At 42.7% G+C, this 23217-nt stretch overlaps 1 protein-coding gene across 1 annotated transcript in view; it reads left to right on the top strand.

Moving 5' to 3' along the window:
- The window catches only part of RP1 (RP1 axonemal microtubule associated), a 668735-nt gene that overhangs the window by 572329 nt on the left and 73189 nt on the right, over positions 1 to 23217 (top strand). The window contains exons 49-50 of the mRNA XM_088469748.1: positions 16781 to 16979; positions 20087 to 20146. Coding sequence (XP_088325874.1) covers positions 16781 to 16979; positions 20087 to 20146 — 259 coding nt within the window. The remainder of the gene's footprint in view (positions 1 to 16780; positions 16980 to 20086; positions 20147 to 23217) is intronic.

The raw sequence follows: 23217 nt of genomic DNA, 5'->3' as shown, positions 1-23217 counted from the left end.
CCCCCTTCCCCGTCTGGCTCTCTACACCTCTGACTATAAATATTACTAATACATACATTAAATAAAGGCTTAAAAAAAAGAATTGACATCTTCCATTGTGTGATAGCATTGTTAGATGTTATGCCAATACTGTAGTTGTTTAACTGATGAAATCGCGTAAGTTAAAAACACAAAAATATATAATAGACATATTGGATGAATGTTTGTTTTTTATTTTATTAAAACTCGAGTCTTTGTGCTCATGTTACGTTATCTTTTATTGTGCCCTACATTTAGATACACTACACCTAGTGATAATGATACCATAGCAACTGCAGCCTCAAAGGGAAATATATATTAGCAAAACTTCTCTGCTTTACCTCTAGTTTATTGCTTCTCCTTATTCCTATAAAAGCTAAATGTGGTTGCTTTTTTTCTAATCCTTAGGAGGCTGTTAGTCCTTCACGTAGTACTCAATCATATTTTTTTATAGTCAACTGAAATGACCAAACTTATTGGTGATGTATTGAGAAAAAAATAACTTAGTAAATGGATGAACTCCCTTAGCAGTTCCATCAGTGCACTTCATTCAGATCGACGTTTCAGCACAATATACTGTAGCACACTTTCATCAGGGTCCTCAGAGCACAGCGTTAAGCTTTTCTGTACTAAAGCAGTATAGCTATGCTCAGTCTGTAGTAGAGCAAGTCTTTTTTCATAATTATACCACTGCTCAAAGTTCTCATCATAAAAAGAGAGTAGCTGAGTCAGAGCTGGGAGCAAAGCAAAAACAACAAAGGAGTAACTTTATACCTTGGCAAAACCATGTTGCTCTGCAGGTGGGGAAGGTTTACGATGTGCAAAGATATTTAGGTGTGGGATCAGTGTGTCCTAGCTGAACTCTAAATTGCAGAATAAAAATAAAGCTGACCAGCATATCTACACTGCATGCAAAACAAAAAAAGATTTGAACCCCTTTCATTGCAACATGGTATTGACCAGGTGCAAAGTTACTCCTTTTTTTTTGCTTAGCTCCCAACTTTAGCCAGGGGTCATGGCTAAATGGGATTATGTCTTAGTAGTTTAGGACCTGGTCTAGGTGGCCTGTTTTCTTCATACTGTAATTTGGATGATATGGTGATACAATGACAGTAGAAGTAAGAAATCATTCATAGGGGTAAATTTATCAATATATGGTGTTTTTGGCGAGTTTGATACGGCCACATATCACTGGCAATTTTGTCCTCCAAACTCCAAACTTATACTGGCAGTTTCAAACCTGCTAAATGTCACAAGCAGCGCTAACTGTACTCATCACCATAGGTAGGCAATCACAGAGATCCCAGGGCACAGGGAGGGTTTTTGTAGTCATCTATGCCATAGTATATTGTTCTGTTCAGTCTTAGCAGTTGGCTCAGGGTCACCAGCTTCCTTGGTCCACTGCCATCACGGCATCTGTAAGGTCAAAAGAGCTCCACGCACAGGTTTAGATTTCCATTTGTCTATATCATCTTTGTGTACTGATGTCACTGGTCTGCTTCCTGTTTATGGGAGATCCATCTAGCAATCTGGGCTTGAGTATTGTGAGTCTATTTTGCCTTGGTGTTCCGTGTCTGATGTGGACCAGTTTATCCCTACTTTCTGCTTGATTCTGACTATGTTCCAGTTCTTGGCCTTTTCTGTAAAGCTCCTGGAGATATCTGACATCTTTGTACCAATTCTTGCTGCTGAACACAAGTTTGTTACAATCCTTGTCTTTCATTTGCCTGGTGATATCTGATAACCGTGTACCCAGGGCCGGTGCTGGGGTGTTTGATGTCCCCCTGCAAATTATAAATGTGCGCCTTCCCTCCCATTTTTTATGAAGGGACAGTACGCCCCAAAGGTAGTAGCACAATCTTATTCACATTACACTGCACATAGCGCCCCTAATTCACATTACACCACTTAGTAGTATCCCTTATTCATGTTATGCCCCACACAGTAGTAGTGCCTTTTATAATGCCACAGTGGTAGTGCCCCTTATACACATAATGCCACAGTGTTAGTACCCCCTTAACACATAATGTCACAATAGTAATGTCCCTTATACACATAATGATCACAGTAGTGCCCATTATACACATAATGATCACAGTAGTGCCCTTAATACACATAATGCCACAGTGGTTGTGCCCCTTATACACATAATATCTACATTAGTGCCCCCCTATACACATAATGCCACACAGTAGTGGCTCTTATACACATAATGCCACACAGTAGTGGCTCTTATACACATAATGCCACACAGTAGTGCCCCTTATACACATAATGCCCACAGTAATAGTGCCCCTTACACATAATGTCTTCAGTAGGAGTTCCCCTTAGACACATAATGCCCACAGTAATAGTGCCCCTTACACATAATGTCTTCAGTAGGAGTTCCCCTTAGACACATAATGCCCACAGTAGTAGTGCCCCTTATACAATGCCCACAGTAGTAGTGCCCTTTACACATAATGCCCACAGTAGTAGTCATCTTTATACAATGCCCACAGTAGTTGTGCTCCTTAAACAATGCCCACAGTAGTAGTGCCCCTTACACAGTGCCCACAGTAGTAGTCATCCTTATACAATGCCCACAGTAGTAGTGCCTCTTACACAATGCCCACAGTCTTAGTACACCTTAGACATAATGCCCACCGTAGTGCTCCTTACACATTATGGCACACAGACACACAACACTGTACTTAACTGAAGCCCCGCTCCTGGCCTGCCACCATCTGACAGCTCCTTGCGCTAGGCACTATGGGAGAGATGTCATGACATATCTCCCTGCACACACTTCAAGAACTGGCAGGTGGACCTCAGGAGTGTGCTCCATCCTCCGGCTGCAGAGGAGCTGCTGGGCACCTGCTGGTAACAAAATCTCAGCAGGCACCTGGCCAATGGAGAAGGCTGCAGCGTCTCTCCAGTCCGACGCCTTCCTGCTACGCAGGGCCAACTTGATGCATTCCGCCGGCCCTGCGTGTACCAAACGTTGCTGCAGACCACAAGTTCACTACAATCCTTGTCTGTACCTCGCTTAGAAGCACCCGCTAACTGTGTACCAGATCAGCTGCTGACTGTAAGCTCCTTGATAACCTTGTCTATACAGCACTTGTCACGCTGAGTCTCTATCCTGCTGCTGCCCACATTACCCCACTACAGACAATGTTATAGGAACCACTCAGATACCGGCCATAGGGATTCTAACCCTGCAGGAATCAACTTACTCATTTCCATGACCATAAAATCCAAATATTTTTTGGCAGGATTTCCACTGTGACACTGCAGATTAATATAGCAAATTATATTCTTAACGTGTGAAAAGAGTTGGGATGGTGATTTGCTGTATGTCTTTTTTTTTTTAAATGGTGCTTTGGAACACACCCAAAAACACACCAAAAGAGTCAGTTTAACAGACTTGTGCTTGATAAATCTCCCTCACAGTGTTGTACTGTAATTCTAAAAAGCAAAAAATCTCTTGCACAGAGGGAGAATTCCTTATTTCTTTCTTTTTCATCTTGACTGCAGTGTGGAAAAGTGCACCACTTTGTTTCATATTACTATAGGGTCTATTCATCCATACTTAGGGGTATATTAACTAAAGTGCAGGTTTTTAGAAGTAGAGATGTTGCCCATAGCAACCTACAGTATTAGACTCTACTTAACATTTATCTAGCACCTTCTAGAAGATATTAGCTAGAATCTGATTGGTCGCTATGGACAATATCTCCACTTCTAAATACCCGCACTTTAGTAAATATACCCCTTAATTTCTACAAAAGCAGGTGAAAATGAAAATTTTCACCTGCTTTTGTAAAAATTAAGTTTTCGGGCCATTCATCAAAAAGGTAATGCAGGAGATATCACATATATCCTGCTTACCTTTCCCTCCTGGAATGGCCTACTGTCCCTATACACAAGTATCACAGATATCTCCTACTTACCTTTCTCTCCTGGAATGGCCCGCTGTCCCCATACACTAGTATCACAGATATCTCCTGCTTACCTTTCTCTCCTGGAATCGCCCGCTTTCCCCATATACTAGTATCACAGATATCTCCTACTTACCTTTCTCTCCTGGAATGGCCCGCTGTCCCCATACACTAGTATCACAGATATATCTCCTACTTACCTTTCTCTCGCGGAATGCCCCGCTGTCCCCATACACTAGTATGACAGATATCTCCTGCTTACCTTTCTCTAGCGGATGGGCCAGCTGTCCCCATACACTAGTATCACAGATATCTCCTGCTAAACTTCCTCTCACGGAATGGCCCGATGTCCCCATACACTAGTATCACAGATATCACCTGCTAACCTTCCTCTCACGGAATGGCCCGCTGTCCCCATACACAAGTATCACAGATATATCTCCTACTTACCTTTCTCTCGCGGAATGGCCCGCTGTCCCCATACAAAAGTATCACAGATATCTCCTGCTTACCTTTCTCTCCTGGAATGGCCCGCTGTCCCCATACACAAGTATCACAGATATATCTCCTACTTACCTTTCTCACGCGGAATGGCCCGCTGTCCCCATACACTAGTATCACAGATATCTCCTGCTTACCTTTCTCTCGCGGAATGGCCCGCTGTCCCCATACACTAGTATCACAGATATCTCCTGCTTACCTTTCTCTCGCGGAATGGCCCACTGTCCCCATACACTAGTATCACAGATATCTCCTGCTTACCTTTCTCTCGCGGAATGGCCCGCTGTCCCCATACACTAGTATCACAGATATTTCCTGCTAAACTTCCTCTCACGGAATGGCCCGCTGTCCCCATACACTAGTATCACAGATATCGCCTGCTAACCTTCCTCTCATGGAATGGCCCGCTGTCCCCATACACAAGTATCACAGATATATCTCCTACTTACCTTTCTCTCGCGGAATGGCCCGCTGTCCCCATACAAAAGTAACACAGATATCTCCTGCTTACCTTTGTCTCCTGGAATGGCCCGCTGTCCCCATACACAAGTATCACAGATATATCTCCTACTTACCTTTCTCTCGCGGAATGGCCCGCTGTCCCCATACACAAGTATCACAGATATATCTCCTACTTACCTTTCTCACGCGGAATGGCCCGCTGTCCCCATACACTAGTATCACAGATATCTCCTGCTTACCTTTCTCTCGCGGAATGGCCCGCTGTCCCCATACACTAGTATCACAGATATCTCCTGCTTACCTTTCTCTCGCGGAATGGCCCACTGTCCCCATACACTAGTATCACAGATATCTCCTGCTTACCTTTCTCTCGCGGAATGGCCCGCTGTCCCCATACACTAGTATCACAGATATTTCCTGCTAAACTTCCTCTCACGGAATGGCCCGCTGTCCCCATACACTAGTATCACAGATATCGCCTGCTAACCTTCCTCTCATGGAATGGCCCGCTGTCCCCATACACAAGTATCACAGATATATCTCCTACTTACCTTTCTCTCGCGGAATGGCCCGCTGTCCCCATACAAAAGTAACACAGATATCTCCTGCTTACCTTTGTCTCCTGGAATGGCCCGCTGTCCCCATACACAAGTATCACAGATATATCTCCTACTTACCTTTCTCTCGCGGAATGGCCCGCTGTCCCCATACACAAGTATCACAGATATATCTCCTACTTACCTTTCTCTCGCGGAATGGCCCGCTGTCCCCATACACTAGTATCACAGATATCTCCTGCTTACCTTTCTCTCCCGGAATGGCCCGCTTTCCCCATACACTAGTATGGGAACAGAATTCATCAAGCTCCAAAAATACAGTATTTTCGGACCTTGACTGCGGGAGCATTCGCCATCTTCAGATGATGTTTGCTCCCGCAACCTGCTCCTTCCCTATGGGAATTGCGCCGGCGCTCGCATAATTTTTGTATATTAATTATCCGGGTCCCCCAATAACTAACATAATGACTAGAGCCCTAATACATGTTCGAAATTTTGTAGACAACAGACTTGAGCTTTAGATGAATATTTGGCAGATATTAATAATTTAACAAATTCAGTTTGGGTTTTTGGTTTTTTATCTGTCGCTTTTGCAATTCACCCATTTACTAAAGGCACAACTGATAGAAAAATTACCAAATGACTGACCTTAGAACACTTTAGAACATTCGACCAACTATCAGTTATTTTACATAGACAAGTATACAAACCAGAGATTTACTAAGCGCCGGCTTTCAAAATGACCAAAAGCCAACCATAAAATTACACCAATTACGCTCATACAATAGATCTGCCTGTGGCTGACAAGTTTGGGTGAAGCCCTGCACAGATCACTATGATCTGTGCAAACTTTATTTGCTGAAAATTTGAATGTTTAAATTCAGAGGAAAAAAATGTGGTGCTCCCCTTTCCCCCAGAAATATAAACACACTATAACCAGCTCCAGGCCCATGAGCCTAGGCTGTTATTGGAAAATATAAGTGGAATAAAGTGTGGGGTTCCCTCTATTTTCCAATACCCAGCACTACACTAAACCAGCCCCTGCCCATAGCAACCAGCTGCAAACTGGTCAGTCCAGGTCTTGAATTCCTGGGGAAGTGGGGACCCTCCAATAATCTAACAATATCAGCAAACGAGGCCTGCACACCTAAAAGTGATTTGTGCAGGGCTTCCGCTCTGCAGCAGCTTGATGGCGGGTTTGCCATCAGATCTCTGCGGTATAGGGGTTTGAAATCCGACGGGTATTTAGACATTTTAAATGACAGTCAAAACCGGTCATTAGTAAATTATGCGTTTTGAGACTGCAATCTAGCATTAATATCCTTTGTTTACAAATAGATGGCAAACCCAACCCTTAGTAAATTTACCCCATAGTCATATCTGGAACTGAAGGCAATGTACAGTGAATCTAAGTGATCACATTTACGTTATGGTTATATTTATTTACTAGATTGCATTTTATAAGCACATTGCTTTGTAACTGCTGTATTCTGTTTTATAATCACAAACCCCTTGGTCTTACTCGTAGTGATCACTATGAAGTGAAGGTGGACACCATCCTCAAGTCTTATGATTGAAAAGTGGCATATATGGGCATGATTAGTTGCTGTGGAGTGCTCAAGGACCCACAGAGCTTGCGGGTGTAGTATATCTCATCAATATTCACAATGTTGACAATCATTAACATAAGAATGTTGACATGGTAGTCATGTCAACATTGAACATGTCAACCTGTTCCTGATGTCGATATTAGTAATGTAGACATCCATCAAGTCGACAATAATGTAATGTCAACATCAGTGAAATAAAGACACTATCCAATTAGGTGCAAATTGCGAGGTGCGAGTTGCTATTTTCTCTTCGAATTCGGATACCTAATTCATTTTACAATCAAATTAGCAACTCACACTGAATCAATCAGACTGAATTCACATCTTTCCATTTGCACCTCCCTGAGGGTGAGAGACCGAAAGGAAAATCTTTATTTTAAGGTTAAAATGTCTGGACACTGTGCTGAACTCCTTGGATATCCCCCCTAATGACTAATTAGGCAATTGGAAGTTTCCAATTAGCTTAATTAGTCCAATAATTACATGTCATTTTTGGGGGTAAAAAAATGTCCTCAAGTTACCCCAAAATCAACTTTTGCATTAGTTTAGGCACCCCAAATGTAATTACAATATTTTTTACATTGAAAAATAATAGTTTTTTATACATTTTTTTTTATTTTTCAAGGTGCCATCAAAGTACCCCAAAATCACCTTTTTTCCTACTTTTTTTTTGCATTTTTCGTTTAATTAGTTTGAGAGTAAACGAAAAAAGTGTTTTTTTTAAATCATTTTCTTGCATTTAAAAAAAAAAACACAAATCAGTAATTTGACACCATTTAAAAACCTACAGTAACTTCCTAATGCCCACAAACAGCCTTCTATATGGTCCTACCAACAAAATTATCCCCAAAGAAAATTATATGAATGACATAATGACTAAAGGGGCCTATCCATTAGCAGATAAATTTGAACGATGAGCGATTTATCGTTCAGTCGTTCAATTTATCTGCTAATGGATAGGCTCTGAACGATAAAAATGCGCACTCCCGCTGCCGACAAATTTGGTCTTTTGTCTCTCCAACATGTTGGTTAATTATCGTTTATCGCTGACAGATATTAGAAATATCTGTTGCGGTAATCGACGAATGACAAACGATTTTTTTAATGAAAGTGAATAGAAACATTAAAAAAAATCCACTCCCAGAATGATGTCATGCAATATTGTTCGTCGTTCGTCGTTTGCAAAAATCTGTCATGTACATGACAGATATCTGTCACAGCAGCCCCAGGAATTTTCAAGGGATAAATCTTTTGTCTTTCATCTTACAGAAAGATCTGCTAATGGATAGGCCCCTTTAGACTATAGTGCCAATTTATGCAGTTACTAAGGGGGAACTGATTGTGTCACTTTTATCTCCTGATTAAATGTATCCAAAGTATAACTGTTATCAGTTGGAATATAATACTGTATTAGCAGAGAGAGGATACAGGCCCTCATTCAGACCCACTCGCAAGCGGGCGCACGTACGTTAGGCGTACGTACAAAATTATTTAAATTCAATGGGTCGCTCGTATTTTCTTTCGCATCTAAAATTCCTCCCTAAACTCAGGCGACTCCTCCTCTAACTAACGAGCGTGCGAAATAGCGAGCGTACATCCCCGAAATGGCTTGAAGGGAACGCACGCACAAGTGAAACCGGAAGTGGCCTTGTCAGATGTCGATTACCTGCTCCTTTATTCTGCCTACCTCCCTCAATCGTATCATGCCAATCAATGTATCAATTAGCTTAATTTTTTTTTTTTTTTCAACACAATGCAAGAAACTTTACTCTTGTCCGTGTTTGTGTTTACCCGCAGAATACGTACGGATGGAACATTCGTTTTTATTGTTCAAAAAACATGTGAACCACAATTAAACAATTGTTCTATTGCTGTGGATCCTCGCATATTTTCCGGGGTTCATTTCTTTATTTAAATTTGCAAACGCATGTCACTGCATCAAGCCTATCATAACTCTCCAGAGATTTCTGGCCCTGTTGAACACGACTCATACACTAACCAATAAAATTGCTCCTGTTAATTTCCAAAATACATTAGCCAATCAGAAATTTATTGCACACTTTATCAAAAATGTTTTGTATGAAAAACTCCATTGCCATCATGAGAGCCTCCACATTCACCAGGCGCGAGCTGCTGGTGCTTACGGAGGTGATGGATCGCCGTATCACCAGCCAGCCTCCACCCATCACCAACCGGCAGAAGCGCTCCGCGTATGCGGAGGCACGGTCCCGCCTGCGGTCCTTAGGTTCACGCCGCAACATCGGGCAGCTGGAGCGCAGGTGGTCAGACCTGCAACGGCGAACGCCCCGCTTGCTGGCATGCTTTCGCATGCAGATCCTGGAAAGTAAGTGTTATGTATTGTGGTTTTCATGTTTGTGTTTGTGGGGCAAACTGCGTGTGCATGTTTTCCTGTCTGTCCTATTTATTATTTGTCCTCATATCTGCGTGTGCATGTTTTCCCTCTATTTCTGTTTTTTTCATTCTACTCCTATTTGCATGTTTTTTGTTGTTGTTTTATTTTTTTTTTATTTGGGCCCCGGATTTGCCCAGAAACTAACCTCAATTTGTTTGACATATTTTAGGAGGACAGCCAAGACTACGCCGTCACCGTCCGGCCAGACGGCGTTCCCGGCCACTATCCCCAACCCCCAGCCAACACTCCACCCCAAATATTTGCCCTATACCCCACTCCTCCCCAGCCTTCCAAGACCCTCTCCCGGAACTGTCGGGCCTCCTTCCCCTCCGTCCCACTTCCCCCTCTCCTCCACCCACCCCTCTTCCAATTACCCCCTCCCCGGAGTCCGTCATTACCCCTCCCCGTTCTTTGGGGAATGAAGGCTCCTCCGAGGAAGAACATGGAGGGACTTCCGGAGCTCCCGTTTTGGCTCCCGGTATGTTTTTCTTTCACATTTTTTTTAACCACAAACTGTTTGTATGTAATCATGTGTCGTGCCTTTATTCGTGCTTGTTTGGTTTACTTTTGGTGATTTAGCAGTTTGCCTTTACCTCTTCCTGCTGATTTCAACAACACATATCACACCTGTGGGAATTTGTACATAGGCCTTGTATTTTTGGCAGCACCCCCTTTTTGTTTTTGTTTATTTTTTATAGGTTTAGGAGTGATTTCGTTGTGTTTTTCTTTTTTTAATGTGGATTCCCTATTGTTTTATTAATCCACACACTTTTCTCACCCACAGAGGAACAGAGGCGTCGACAAGAGGTGGACGAATGTGTTGGCCAGATGCGCCAACATGTCATTGGCATTCTTGTGGGCCTTGACCGGCTGTCTGGCATCCTTCGCCAGTAGTTTTTTTTGTTTATTTTCGTTTTCTAAATAAATTTTTTTGTTCTAATATACGTTCTGGCTCATTCTTTTTTTCCAAAACAAAAATAGTTTTCCCTGACATAAGTAGACTGTTCCTGCAAGGATTTGCCTTTTTTAAAAGTTAGATTGTGTTTTGTATTTGTATGTTAAACAGCCACAAGAAACACATAACAGTAACAATGTCATTTCCCTTTTTGGGTGTAGTGTCAATTAGATATTTCGACATTTTACAGGTTCCTAGTTGGTGTGCAAGCTGCTTAGGCCAATCTTCAAAATCCAAAGGTTTGGACAGGCTTCCTTTTGGTGTGGGTTGGGAACCTGAAAACATATTTCAGTTTACATCAACTGGTGTCAGTACTGGATTACCCCTTAGTCAAATGTAAGGTGTGTTAACCTGGTTACACTTGCTGTTAACGTCCAAAAAAAGGAAGACCATTTCACTCTCCAAACATTTATTCACAACATAAATGAGAAATCAAAGTGGTCACTCCCAAAAAAAAAAAACAGTGATAATCTCAAATACAACACATACAAATAAAATATTTAAATAAAAAAAACAATCAAGAACTGGTTGACGAAGGACCATGCCAACATGATTCCACAAACATGGCGTTGCGATATGGGTTCCAGAATATATGCCCAAAATCACAAGATCCAGGTTTGGTAAGGGTAGCAGGAAGTAGTGAGCGTTGGAGTGGCAAAGATTTTGTGAACAAACAGAAGATGGTGAAAAAAATAAAAATAAATTAGATGTTCGCAAACAAACACAAACACATTAGGTATAAACACTGTAGTTTTGGTCAAACTTACCTAAAAAATCTGGCCACCACATCATCGCGTATGGCCCCCCCACATACTGACCTCCGACCAACCTCGGGGGGACCATCCTCAGGTAAGGCATCCTCTGGCTGCATTGGGACACCACTCCTTATGGCGATGTTGTGAAATATCCCACACAGGACCACAATTTTCGACACCATATCCGGCAAATACATGAGCTCGCCACCAGAGCGGTGGAGGCATCTGAATCAGCCTTTTAAAAGGCCGATACAGCGCTCCACCACTTGCCTGGTGGCTGTAAGTGCGGAATTATACTCACTTTGTGGGCCTGGTGTGGGAGCCAAATAAGGAGTGAGCAGCCAGGACATGCAAGGGTATCCACTGTCTCCTGTGAAAAATAAGAGACAACATCAGGAACACTGTGTATCAAGCTTAACATTGTTATGTACTAAAGGTCTCCACTTACCCAGAAGCCACGCATCACCAGCTTGTAGGTTGTTTAATTTGTGCCATATCCCTGATTGCCGGATGACGAAGGAGTCATGTGCACTTCCTGGTAATTTTGCATTCAGGGACAGGATCTGGAGGGAGGCATCACATACCACCAATACATTCAGGGAGTGATAGTGTTTCCTGTTTCGAAATATGGCCTCCAGCCGTGCTGGTGGCTGAAGTGGTGAGTACCATCCACAACCCCTATGATGTGTGGGAAGCCAGCTATTTGGTAAAAATTGGCCTTGGCCACACTAAGGGCACCCATATCCAAAGGCATTTGAATAAAATGATGGAGGTGCTTGAAAAGTGCCTCCATCACTGCCCTCAGGATCCGGGAAAAGGAGGATTGGGAGATGCCCGCCACTATTCCCACCGTTGTTTGAAACGATCCTGAGGCACAGAAATGTAACACCGCCATAAATTGCGTCAGTGGTGGTATTGCTGTTGGACTGTCAATTTGCCGCTCAAGATCACTTTCTATTAATGAGAGAGTGTCTATGATGATTTTGGGAGGTAGACGGTAGCGTCGTAAAACCTCATCATCGGGCATTCCAAAAAGGGTGACACGTGTTCGAAATATCTGGGGCCTTGCATGCCTACGATGCCTACGCCTGGGATGAGATTGAGGTTGGTCGGCTTCCGGGAGCATGGCCAGAACAATCCGCCCCAGATCAACCTGAAATTCAAAGATTTCAAAGTAAGGCTTTTGACCCACCCCAAAACTATATTAAAACAACTTAGCTTGATGATACCATCCATTGCTGCTTACATGCCGGGGTATTGTCATGATACGTCCAAACTGAAAATAAACACCAAAATTACTTGACACATTTCACTCTGGGCATGTTTGTTTAAAAATTTTGTGCTAGACCAAAGTTAAAATATGCCAAACACCCATTTAGCAAAACCGCAAAGCGACATTTAACACAGTACATCAAAACGGGTCGAAATGTTGGCTCAAAAAGCGAAAGATAAACCACCAAAAAGTTAGAATGATTATTAAGCTGTTTAAAATGCGCTAATTAGTTTGCTAATACAAGTCACAAGAGTAACTACTAAAAATGCGCTAATTAGTTCGCTAATACAAGTCACAAGAGTAACTACTAAAAATGCGCTAATTAGTTCGCTAATACAAGATAAAAAATGGACTTACCAAGAGCAAATATCTAAGATGCAAAATCAAAAGGTCTTTGGGGTCGAAAATAAACAAAATCTAAAATAGAAAAAATTAGGGATCCAAAAATTACAAAATATACGAAACACAATGAAACAACAACTGAACAAAAGTTAGACTTCACAAAACTTACCAAATCAAGAAATGAGGTCCCAAAAATATAAACCAACAAAGATAACGGAAAAAAAAACGCAAATCTAACCAACAAACGAATCTCCAACCGCCAACTCCTTTCTACGCAATCAATAAACTCCAGCCAAGATAACCTCCAACAATCCAAAAACGCCACCTCGACTTGAGACACACCAAGCCATAAATAGTGTTTCGTTTCCCGCACAAATTAAGGAGGGATCATAGGGCCGCACAATCAATGATGCGGCCGCAAAATAAGGACGCATGTATAAATACGTCACGAAAACACATTCAAATTCTGGTGTATTTCTTGTTTGGACCTCGGACATGGCGACAGACCAGGGAAAAAATGGCCAAGATTCAGGCGGTAAGTCTTTCATGCATTTTCTATCAACGATTAATTTGAAACATAAGATTAGGCAAGTTGTGATTTTGTGAATTCTGTAAATTTACACAAATAGGTGAGGAGGATGACATGGAAGAGGCTGCTGGGCCCAGTATTCCGGCCAAAGTGGCCAAAAAAAAAAGGCAGCCACATTTCACAAGAAAGGAGATGGAGGTTTTGATCCATAAGTGTGTGGACATCCTGCCACAGGCAAACAGGAATATGAGTCTAAGCCAGAAGTGGAGAATGTGGGAAGAGGTAGCCGTTGCTGTCAATAGAGTGGGTGATTATGTCCGTCTAGCCCGGGATGTCAAACGGCGGTAAGTAAACCCTTGCCCCCCCTAAAAACAAACCCCATTTTAAACCAAAGGATAATGGCTTCCATTTTTCCCCACAGATGGGGTGACTTCAAATATCGCCTAAAGCAAAAACTCGCGGACAGGGCTAGGCATGCAAGGGGGACAGGTGGGGGTCCCACCCCTGTGTCATTGGAGTTGACGGATTTAGAAGAGCTGGCACAGGGGTGTGTGCAGCCTGTGGAGGTGTTTGGCGTGTCCAACATGGATACGGACATGCCAGACTTTGCGGCTCCTCATGTTGGCCCAGGTAAGTATTGTGATGTCACCAACTCTGAAATGCTATTGTGCCAATATGTAGATTCTAATGTGACTCTTTTCTCATTTTTCCAACAGAGACACAGGCGGATGAGTCTGCTCCAGAGGGAAGCCTTGGCCGCAGAATTTCTGCTGGCTCTGCAGGGGAGGAACCAGTACATCCGGCTGAGGACCCTGCAGAAGCCAGTCCAGGGCGTGCCCCCTCGCAGGCAGTGGGCCTCCTCACAGAACTCAATTTCAAATCGGATTTCCATACGGAGATTCTGCAGAGGATGGACGCCAGTCTGATACGGGTGGCTGAGGCCCTGGAGCAAAATGCTGCGGCCAACGTGACCATTGGTCAGGCCCTGGCGGATAATACCAGGGCCAACATCCGCATCGCCGATGCCCTGGAGCAGCTCGTTCGCCAGCACATGGTGGAGCCGACCTCCCTTCCTGCCGGAACATCAGGATCCTCCACCTCTGGCACAACATCAGCCAATCCTCCAAATGTGCCTAGCCCTGTGCCTAGTCCAGAGGCCACAACATCTGCCTCTGGACAGGCCAGCCCGATGGCATCCCGGACCCGGTCTGGCGCCCACCCTCCCCCATCCAAACGGGCGAAAAAACGGTGACAGCAATGGCGACTTTTCCCACACTCCTTCTGTGCCTGGCTCATATTCCTTTCTGGTCAAAACTTCCCTCTCCTTTCTTGTGAAATGTTTTTAATTTATTTTTGTACGTTTATGTTAGCAGTTATTGATTATTTATTTTTGATAAAAAGTATCTTTGCCAGAAAAAAACAAAACAAAATATTAGGCCAATTGGTTTGTGTTTAACCAATAAATTTATGTTAAAAATCTGACATTGTATTGTGACATTATTGTACAAATGGGTTACATTTAATCCTGGCCCTAAAGGCAAAAAAGGACACCAAAAACCATTTCATTTTTTTAAAAAAAAGGCCTCTTGAAGGAACGTTTAAAAAATCACATAACGATGCAAATTCCACATTAATAAAAAAAGGGGAGCTAATTAAAACATGATGACATTATTGTCACAATAGGCCATAAACAACAAATTGAGGCCAAAAAAACCCCCCAAAAATGTACGCCAATTGATTGTGTAATCCTGACATTAGCAGGTATGATCTCCACCTGCGTACGGTTTTGTGCTATCCCAATAAACTACTTTCCAAACACATACCAAGCCGGTTTTCAATACAACACTAATTGCTTTTGTGACGACCCGCGATTAATTGCTGCAACATCATGGAGTCCCGGGACGGAGGAGAAGGCCATCGCCAATGTGGTCGAGTAATCCAGACCCTAAACTGTGCGAGCATTTTGAAGGGAAAGAGGATGTTCCAGTGACGTATGTGACGGTCCGAACACATTTGACGTTCGCATCTGCTAATGTATGTACGCCCCAAAAACGCCTCGCCACGCCTGCGTTTTTCCATCTCCACCCCCGTCAACACCCAAAAACGCCCTGTTCTGTCAATCACATTTGACATGTCACTTCCTGTACGCTATTTTAGGAACGACAGAAAAAAAGCTCGCAATCTGCCGTACGCACATGCGCAGTGTAACACCGACGCATGCGCGGTTAGTCAACATCGGAACGCAACGAGCGTACTGTTGGTAACGTGCGGCTCTGAATGAGGGCCACAGTATACTGTATATAGAATTATAGCAGGACCATTATGATTAGCCCATTACTGATGATTTGGGAATGTGTAATAATTATGTGAAATAGAGTATCTTTGGCAGCATTGACTGGTTATTTTGATAAAGGGCTAAGACTACACAACACCTATCTCTCCCTGTGTGAGGGAATTACCTTCAATTAAACTCTCTGGCTATAACATATGAAACGAAGACATAACAGTACGTGAATACCACTAAGCAAATAGCTGTGATAAGTGATATACAGAAACGTAACAACACAGACGACGTTTTTTTTGTTGAACATATTTTTTAATACTCTTTTCTATTTTTCATTCATTTCTTCACGTTCTTTTGTTTTATATTCACCTATTTCAATTGATAAGATTAATACATTTAATACATACCAAAAAAGTTTATAACTTTTAAATTATATTATTCTGGTTGTCAGTGCACCCTCAAAACTACTTACCTTTCTCTTCATGCTTTTGTGAGCTCTATCAATGTAGTCCATACACTTTGTCACCATGTATCCCATAAGGATCAGAATACCATTCCATATGACATCAATGATCTATGTACTGTAGTTGCCAACCAAATAGTACATTTACTGACAATTAAGAAATATCACTTTTCTGCCTGTGTGAAAGAAGAAATAGGGAGAAGAAAATAGGGATCAGTAAAAATGTGGCACCCAACGGACAAAACGTGACTGTACATAGCATTCGCCATATCGTGGGGGGGGGGGGTTGTGTCCCAGTAAAGGTATGGACCTCCTATTTCCAATCTCTGACCCCATTGTTCTCTACACTATACTATGTTCAGTTTTCTTAATACAATTTAGGATTACATAAATAACGAGTCAGCAATCATTTGTTTTGTTTAAGTATTTATATTTCCTACCCAAAGTTCCTGCATGAGCATGCCTGTATCAGATATCGCATAGCTGTAACCTTGGCATATAACCCTATCTAAGCCTATTATAATTCTCTGTGACATTACTCCATGATTGAGCATCACACATAGCTGTACTGTATAATGCTAATGCTGACTAAACATAAAGACAGCAAAAGATTGATTATTAATCAAAGGAAGAGCAGCTAAGTGTCCTACCACAGTATGCAATAAACACCATGCTACAATACTCTTATCTAACAGGCAGTTGGATGTCAATTGGAAGCTGTTGACATTGGTGTAATACATGAACTGCTCATAGAAAAAGAAAAGCAAACTAATTTACAGCTGGAGAAAGCCGTGGTCGAGGATGGATCATTCATCAAGAACAAATACATCTTTATAGCCCAGCCGTGGAGAAAAGAAAAAACTGAAATGTTATCCATGACTCTGCCAGTGACAGGTCAGAGCATTGTGACAAATAGCTGGGGAAAAGGAAAGGTTTTTAAAGACACACTCTATAATACTATATGTTGTGTTTTATCTTTGCATTAGCCATTGTTCTATACATTAGGTTGTGGTGAGTTCCTCTTACCTTGTTCTGCTGATGTCCTTCTGATTTATCCTGCACTGTGGGCCTGATTCAGAGCCGAACGCTCTGACCAGAGCCCTCGCTCTGAATCAGTGCCCTCCTACCTGAAAATTGAGTGGCCTCCTGGCCGCTCGCATAGCTGTGGGTGACCACCCACAGCATATGCGATCGGCCAAAAAGATGGTCGCGATGGTCAAGACCATTGCGACCATCGGGCTTGCGACGAGACCCTGCGGTAGGGTCTCGCTGCCGCAAGCCCAGGAGTGATTTTGGCTCTATCAGAGCCAAAATCACTCCCACTGACATCATTACTGATGTCAGTGGGGCTGGCTTCAGACGGTAGGCATTCCCATGGGAACACCTCCGTCTGGCAGCCACGCCCCCGGCACGCCCACCAAAGGGGGCGTGCTGTCAGTCACCATCGACAGCACGCCCCCTTTGGTGCGAGACCCTGAGCGACGTATTCCTCGTCGCTCGCCGGGTCTCGCGCATGCGCGCGACGGAGCTCCCTCCGTCATGCGTATGCGCAGTGGGGCAACATCGACCCGCTTGCGAGCGTCCTTTGCTTGCGAGCGGGTCTGAATGACCCCCTGTGCTCTGCCTTACAATCTCTAAGTTCCGGATATTGGTTCAGTCTCGTATATACTGGTCACTAGGATTCCCTTGGAATAAATACATATTTTGCAAACAGAAAAACTGATTTAAAAATGACTAAAGAAGGCAATTTCTCCAAACACACACAAAATAACCCAAAACTCTGTCAGTGCAAAATTAATTTATAAACAAGCAATAAAGAATATGTATAGAAAGTTTTTAGTCAGGTGCTCAGTCCTGCAGTAGCCCAGAGCCTGGGTGGACATAAAGATGATCTAGAAAACACAAACACAGGTAAGAAAACACATTTAGATCACTAAAATTCAGCAAAGATGTCAATGACACCCCTGCTGAAGTCACACAGAAAAAATGCCTAGGGTGGACAATGGTTGCCTACCACGTTTTCTTCTGTTGTGTCCCCATCAGTGAGATCGCAATTGGAATTTGGCATGTTTTCTTAGCCACAAATGAGATAAGCTATAATTTTCTGAATATATTTATATATATACATGTATAAAATATACATATAAGTGACCCTATCCCCTATATATAACAGAAAAATAACACTAAAACACAATCCCTTTAATTAGTAAGATCTGCAGTAAGGCGGCACTCTGTAGCATTCACAAGAAGATTCAGACAGACACAGCATCCTGATTTCAACATTATAGGGCCATATCCAAATTAGCTGCGGTAAATTACCGCGGCTAATTAGCTCGCTCGGGGCTATCCAAGTAGACTCGTAGTCGGAATGACAACTGCACTTATCGGGGGGGGGGGGGGTTACGGGACCTGATGTTTCCCGAAAAATAATCCATGATAAGTGCCATTTTTTCACCCAAAAAAGGCGAGTGCACATAGGACCGCAAGCTTATCGCGGCTCCTATGTGTTAATGGGCGAACTATCCTATTAATTTGCCCAAATTAATAGGATAGGGATAAAAAAATATCGGCAAAAATCGGGATTATCGGCGAAAAATCCCCGGTTTTTTGCTGATCGCGGGGAACAATTAGCTCCCGAACTAATTGGATATGGCCCTAAGTCCTTTAATGGACTTTCATCAGGAACACAGACACAACAAACTGCTTATATTAAATACATAAGAACACCTCCATGACCAGTGAGTGCCATACACATCTCATGCCAAGGCACTGACATCACAGCAGTGCAACATGCACCAACCTGCGTCATGCCATCCCACGCACAGCAGCATGACCAGGGGCGTGTATTGTCCAAAATGTTTATGACCCTTGGGATCAATTAGTTATTTTACATCTTATTAGCATTTGTCAGTTGTGACACTATTTTCAAGTCCCCCTGGGAGTTTATATATACAAATTTTTTCCTGTTATTCATTATTTTCCAAGATTAGTTTTTATTTGGCTTGTTTTCTGCCCATGGTTATTTCATGTGGGTTTTGCTTAATAGTTGGTCTAACTATCTCCACTCTTGTATTATATTTTATATTGACTCTATTTGAATATGACCAACATTGGTATTGCTGTTTTTGTTTCCTCTGTCATGGTCACTTGGTTACCATACACATCGATGGTCACGCTGTGGTCCTTGTGACAGCATGACGCAGTTGGGTGCACGTTGCCCTGCTGTGACGTCAGTGCCTTGTGTGCTACATGTATGGTGCTCACTGGTTACTGAGGTGTTATGTATTTAAGGTAAGCTAAGGTAAGTTATTATATCCTGTGCTCCCGATGAAAGTCCATTAAAGGACTGAAACGTTGAATTAAGGATGCTGTCTCTGACTGACTCTTCTTGTAAATGATTCTAAGAGTGTCGCTTTACTGATGGTACATATCTACTATTTCTACATCCAGGAGGCAACCTGGGCAAGTACTTATTGGGTGGAGTGATGTGCCAGTTCTCGTGTGTGTGTGCATATATATATATATATATATATACTGTATATATAAGCAGCAAAGTAGGATGGCACTCTGTAACCATAAATAATCTCAACCAATGCAGCCAATTAGGTCACCATTTCAGAGTTTTACTGTTTCGTCAGGACATGTCTGGGACCTGTAGTCCCACTGTAAAGCACAATAAGGTGGCTGCGTCCATAGATCACTGAAGCATGCAGGGGCATCTTTTTACTACAGATGCCTACGCTGCTTCTGCATATGTTAGCATCGTAATGCTGAATCCGTTCAGATTAGAATCAGGCCCTTAATTAACAATTTATGGCCATTTTGAGCAATTTTACATTTTGAACAATACGGTTTTTGATTAGTATCCCTCTTTTGTTGTATTCAGTCAATATCTTGAATAATTAGCAGCTTGTAAATACATGTTCATATTAAACAGATGTGTTCATGCATTATGTTCACTGTGATCTTAAATGTGCATTTTATCTATGTTACCACTATAGAAAAGAAAGAAGTCAGCAGCTCAGGCCCTCTTCCATATGAGAGTCAGTCCATGATATCCGGTAATGTATATGTGATTGATTATGTTCTATTTCCTTTGTAGCCATTTTACATAGAAACATATCATTTGAATAATCAGAACACAATGTACAGGTCCATTTTGTGTGTGCTGGGTTTTTTAGGCTGCGTGAGGGTGTTTTTTTTATCTTTTCTAATAAGTATATCTTTACTACTACACGGGTGTGATAAGGCATGCCGGCATTCAGGATGCCACCAGTCAAAAGACCGACAGCGGCATCCCGATCATAAGCATGTTGACGGTGGCTCCGTAAGTACACTAACCCTCCCCCTTCACACCCTAACCCTCCCATCCTACAGCTAAACTCCCCCCCACCCTATCCCTCACCCTTTAATGTGCCTAACCCTAACCCACCCCAGGGTCATCTCTTCCATTGGCCTTGTTGGGCAGTTGCCCAAGCGCTTGAAGCTTGTAGGGGCCCGCCAACCCACCCCCCTGCAGCTGCGGCCAGTTGGTAAATTTGTGATATTTTTATAAGCCGGTCGCCAGTGCGCTGTATTCTGATCTAACCTCCCCCACCCCATTCCCCTCTCAGTGATGAGTACTCACCTCGGTCCCAGTTTCACTTCATCCGCCAGCTTCAGACCAGTCTCTGCATGTGTGGGAGGTCTGATGGGCATGTAGGGGGTTTAATTTTATTGACCATTTACATTTTTTCCTGTGAATGGGTGGGTAGGGGCCCCAGTGCAGTGCTTTGCCCAGGGCCCACACTACTGTTAAGAGAACCCCCCCCCATGGTGCCTAACCCTAACCCCCCCATGGTACCTAAACCTTTCCCCCGATGGTGTAAGACTATACTTACACACTGTACCATTGTAAGGGATGCCGGCTGTCGGTATACAGCCATCAGCATCTCATACCACCACTGGATGCAGGCGCCGGTCCATAGTCATGGTTCGGGATTCAGGCATCGGGATTTTGACAGTCGGCATCCTGAACGCCGTCAAATTAACTACATCCCACTACAGCTAATGGAATGAGGTACATATTAATACAACAAAGAGGAATGAATCAGTATATAGTAATAAAACTAAGATAACTGGATCAGTATATATTTAAGTAAATGAACTGGAACAGTATATACTATATAATAAGACATTTACAGTAAGATAACTGCTTTAAAAACACAGCAACAAAACTAAGTACACTGGATTAACACATAGTAATAAGATTAGGCGCATTAGGTCAGTACATAAAGAGAATAGGAGCCCTATTCATTATGATAATAATATGCCCAGTTATATTAATTATCACTTCTGAAAAGCTGCTCTTTTTGCAGAAACAGCTTTTTGGAAATAGGGCACATTTCTCCTGCTGCTTTGGTCTTCTTGGACTCTTCGCAGCCTGTCTTGAAGAGGCTGCGGAGAGACTGTAAAGTGAAGCAGCAGGAGAAAAGAGGAGGGCTTGCCAGCCAACCCTGTCATCTGTCCAGCCCAAACCCCTGCCCCCCTGCCACCACAGACCCTGACCCCCCTTCTCAGACTTGCAGCCCCGTCGTTTCAATCCCTTGCTGCTGCTGCTGCTGCTGCTGTGACCTCACACTTGCTCACAGGAAGACTGCTTGGGGAGCTGGGGGGGGGGGGGGAGCGGCTTGAGGTAAGAGCATACAACAGGGAGGGATCTTTTCAGATCCCTCTGCTGCATCGGGTGCTGTACGCCATCTCGGATGGCGTACAGTGTCACTGTCAAGGTCCAAAAAAAATGCTTTTTCAGAACTTGATGAATTACAAAATTTACACATCCCTATAATATACTGTAGTATGAGGACTGTGAAAATTTTCGGGGGACAATTGCACCAGAAGATATCAGTGATATATTCTGCATTATATGAACGATGAATAAACCTGACTTAATTTATACAAAAATAGGTGAAAATCTTAGTAGATGATGAATAGACCCCTAGGTCTGGGTCCACAGTGACAAAATTTTGATTATTATATCAATACATAATAAAATTAAGATGACAGAAACAGAACATAGTAACACAACTCAGCGGAACGGATATGAACATAGTAAAAAATGAATCCTAACATGACCGGTTTAGTACCTAGTAATAAAGCTTAGAGGACTGGATCAATACATAGCAATACAGATAGGATGAGAGGATTATTGTGTAGTAATACTACTAAGAGGACTGGATTAGAATGTAAGAAATAACTAAGAGGACTGGATTAGTACACACTGTAGGTATACAAGACACGATCAATGCATTGTAATAAAACTAAGGAAGACTGAATCAGTAAATAGAAATGAAACTATTAAAACAGAGTCATTGCATAACTGCATTGTAATAAAACCAAGGGTACCAAATCAGTACATAGCAATAAAACTAAGAGTACTGGGTCACTGCATAGTAGTAAAACTAAGATGACAGGATGATGCATTGTGATTAGGGGTGTGCACCGGCCACTTTTCGTGTTTTGTGTTTTGGTTTTGGATCTGGATCTTTCTTCGTGTTTTGGATCTGGATTGGTTTTGCCAAAACCACCCTTCCGTGTTTTGGGTTCTGGGTTTTGTGTTTTGGATCTGTATTTTTTTGAAAAAAAGCATAAAAACAGCTAAAATCACAGAATTTGTAGGTTTTTCTGCTCCTATGCTATTATTAACCTCAATAACCTTAATTTCCACTCATTTCCAGTCTATTCTGAATACCTCACACCTCACAATAGTGTTTTTATGTCCAAAAGGTTGCACCGAGGTAGCTGGATGACTATGCTAAGCGACACGAGTGGGCGGCACAAACACGTGACCCATCTAGGCGTGAAACTGCAGTGGCAGACAGGATGGCATTGAAAAACTAGGCCCCAAACTGTACATAATGCAAAGAAAAAAAAGAGGTGCAAGATGGAATTGTCCTTGGGCCCTCCCACCCACCCTTATGTTGTATAAACAGGACATGCACACTTTAACAAACCAATCATTTCAGCGCCAGGGTCTGCCACACAACTGTGGCTGAAATGATTGGTTCGTTTGGGCCCCCACAAAACAAGCTGGCAATTAATCTGTCCCTGCACAAACTGGCTCTACGGAGGCAAGAAGTCGTCCTCATCCTCC

Source organism: Taudactylus pleione, unplaced genomic scaffold, assembly GCF_031769625.1.
Source record: "Taudactylus pleione unplaced genomic scaffold, aTauple2 ptg000093l, whole genome shotgun sequence".
Classification (NCBI taxonomy): domain Eukaryota; kingdom Metazoa; phylum Chordata; class Amphibia; order Anura; family Myobatrachidae; genus Taudactylus; species Taudactylus pleione.
Note: the sequence above shows the minus strand (reverse complement) of the source record. Positions and strands in the feature narration are given on the sequence as shown.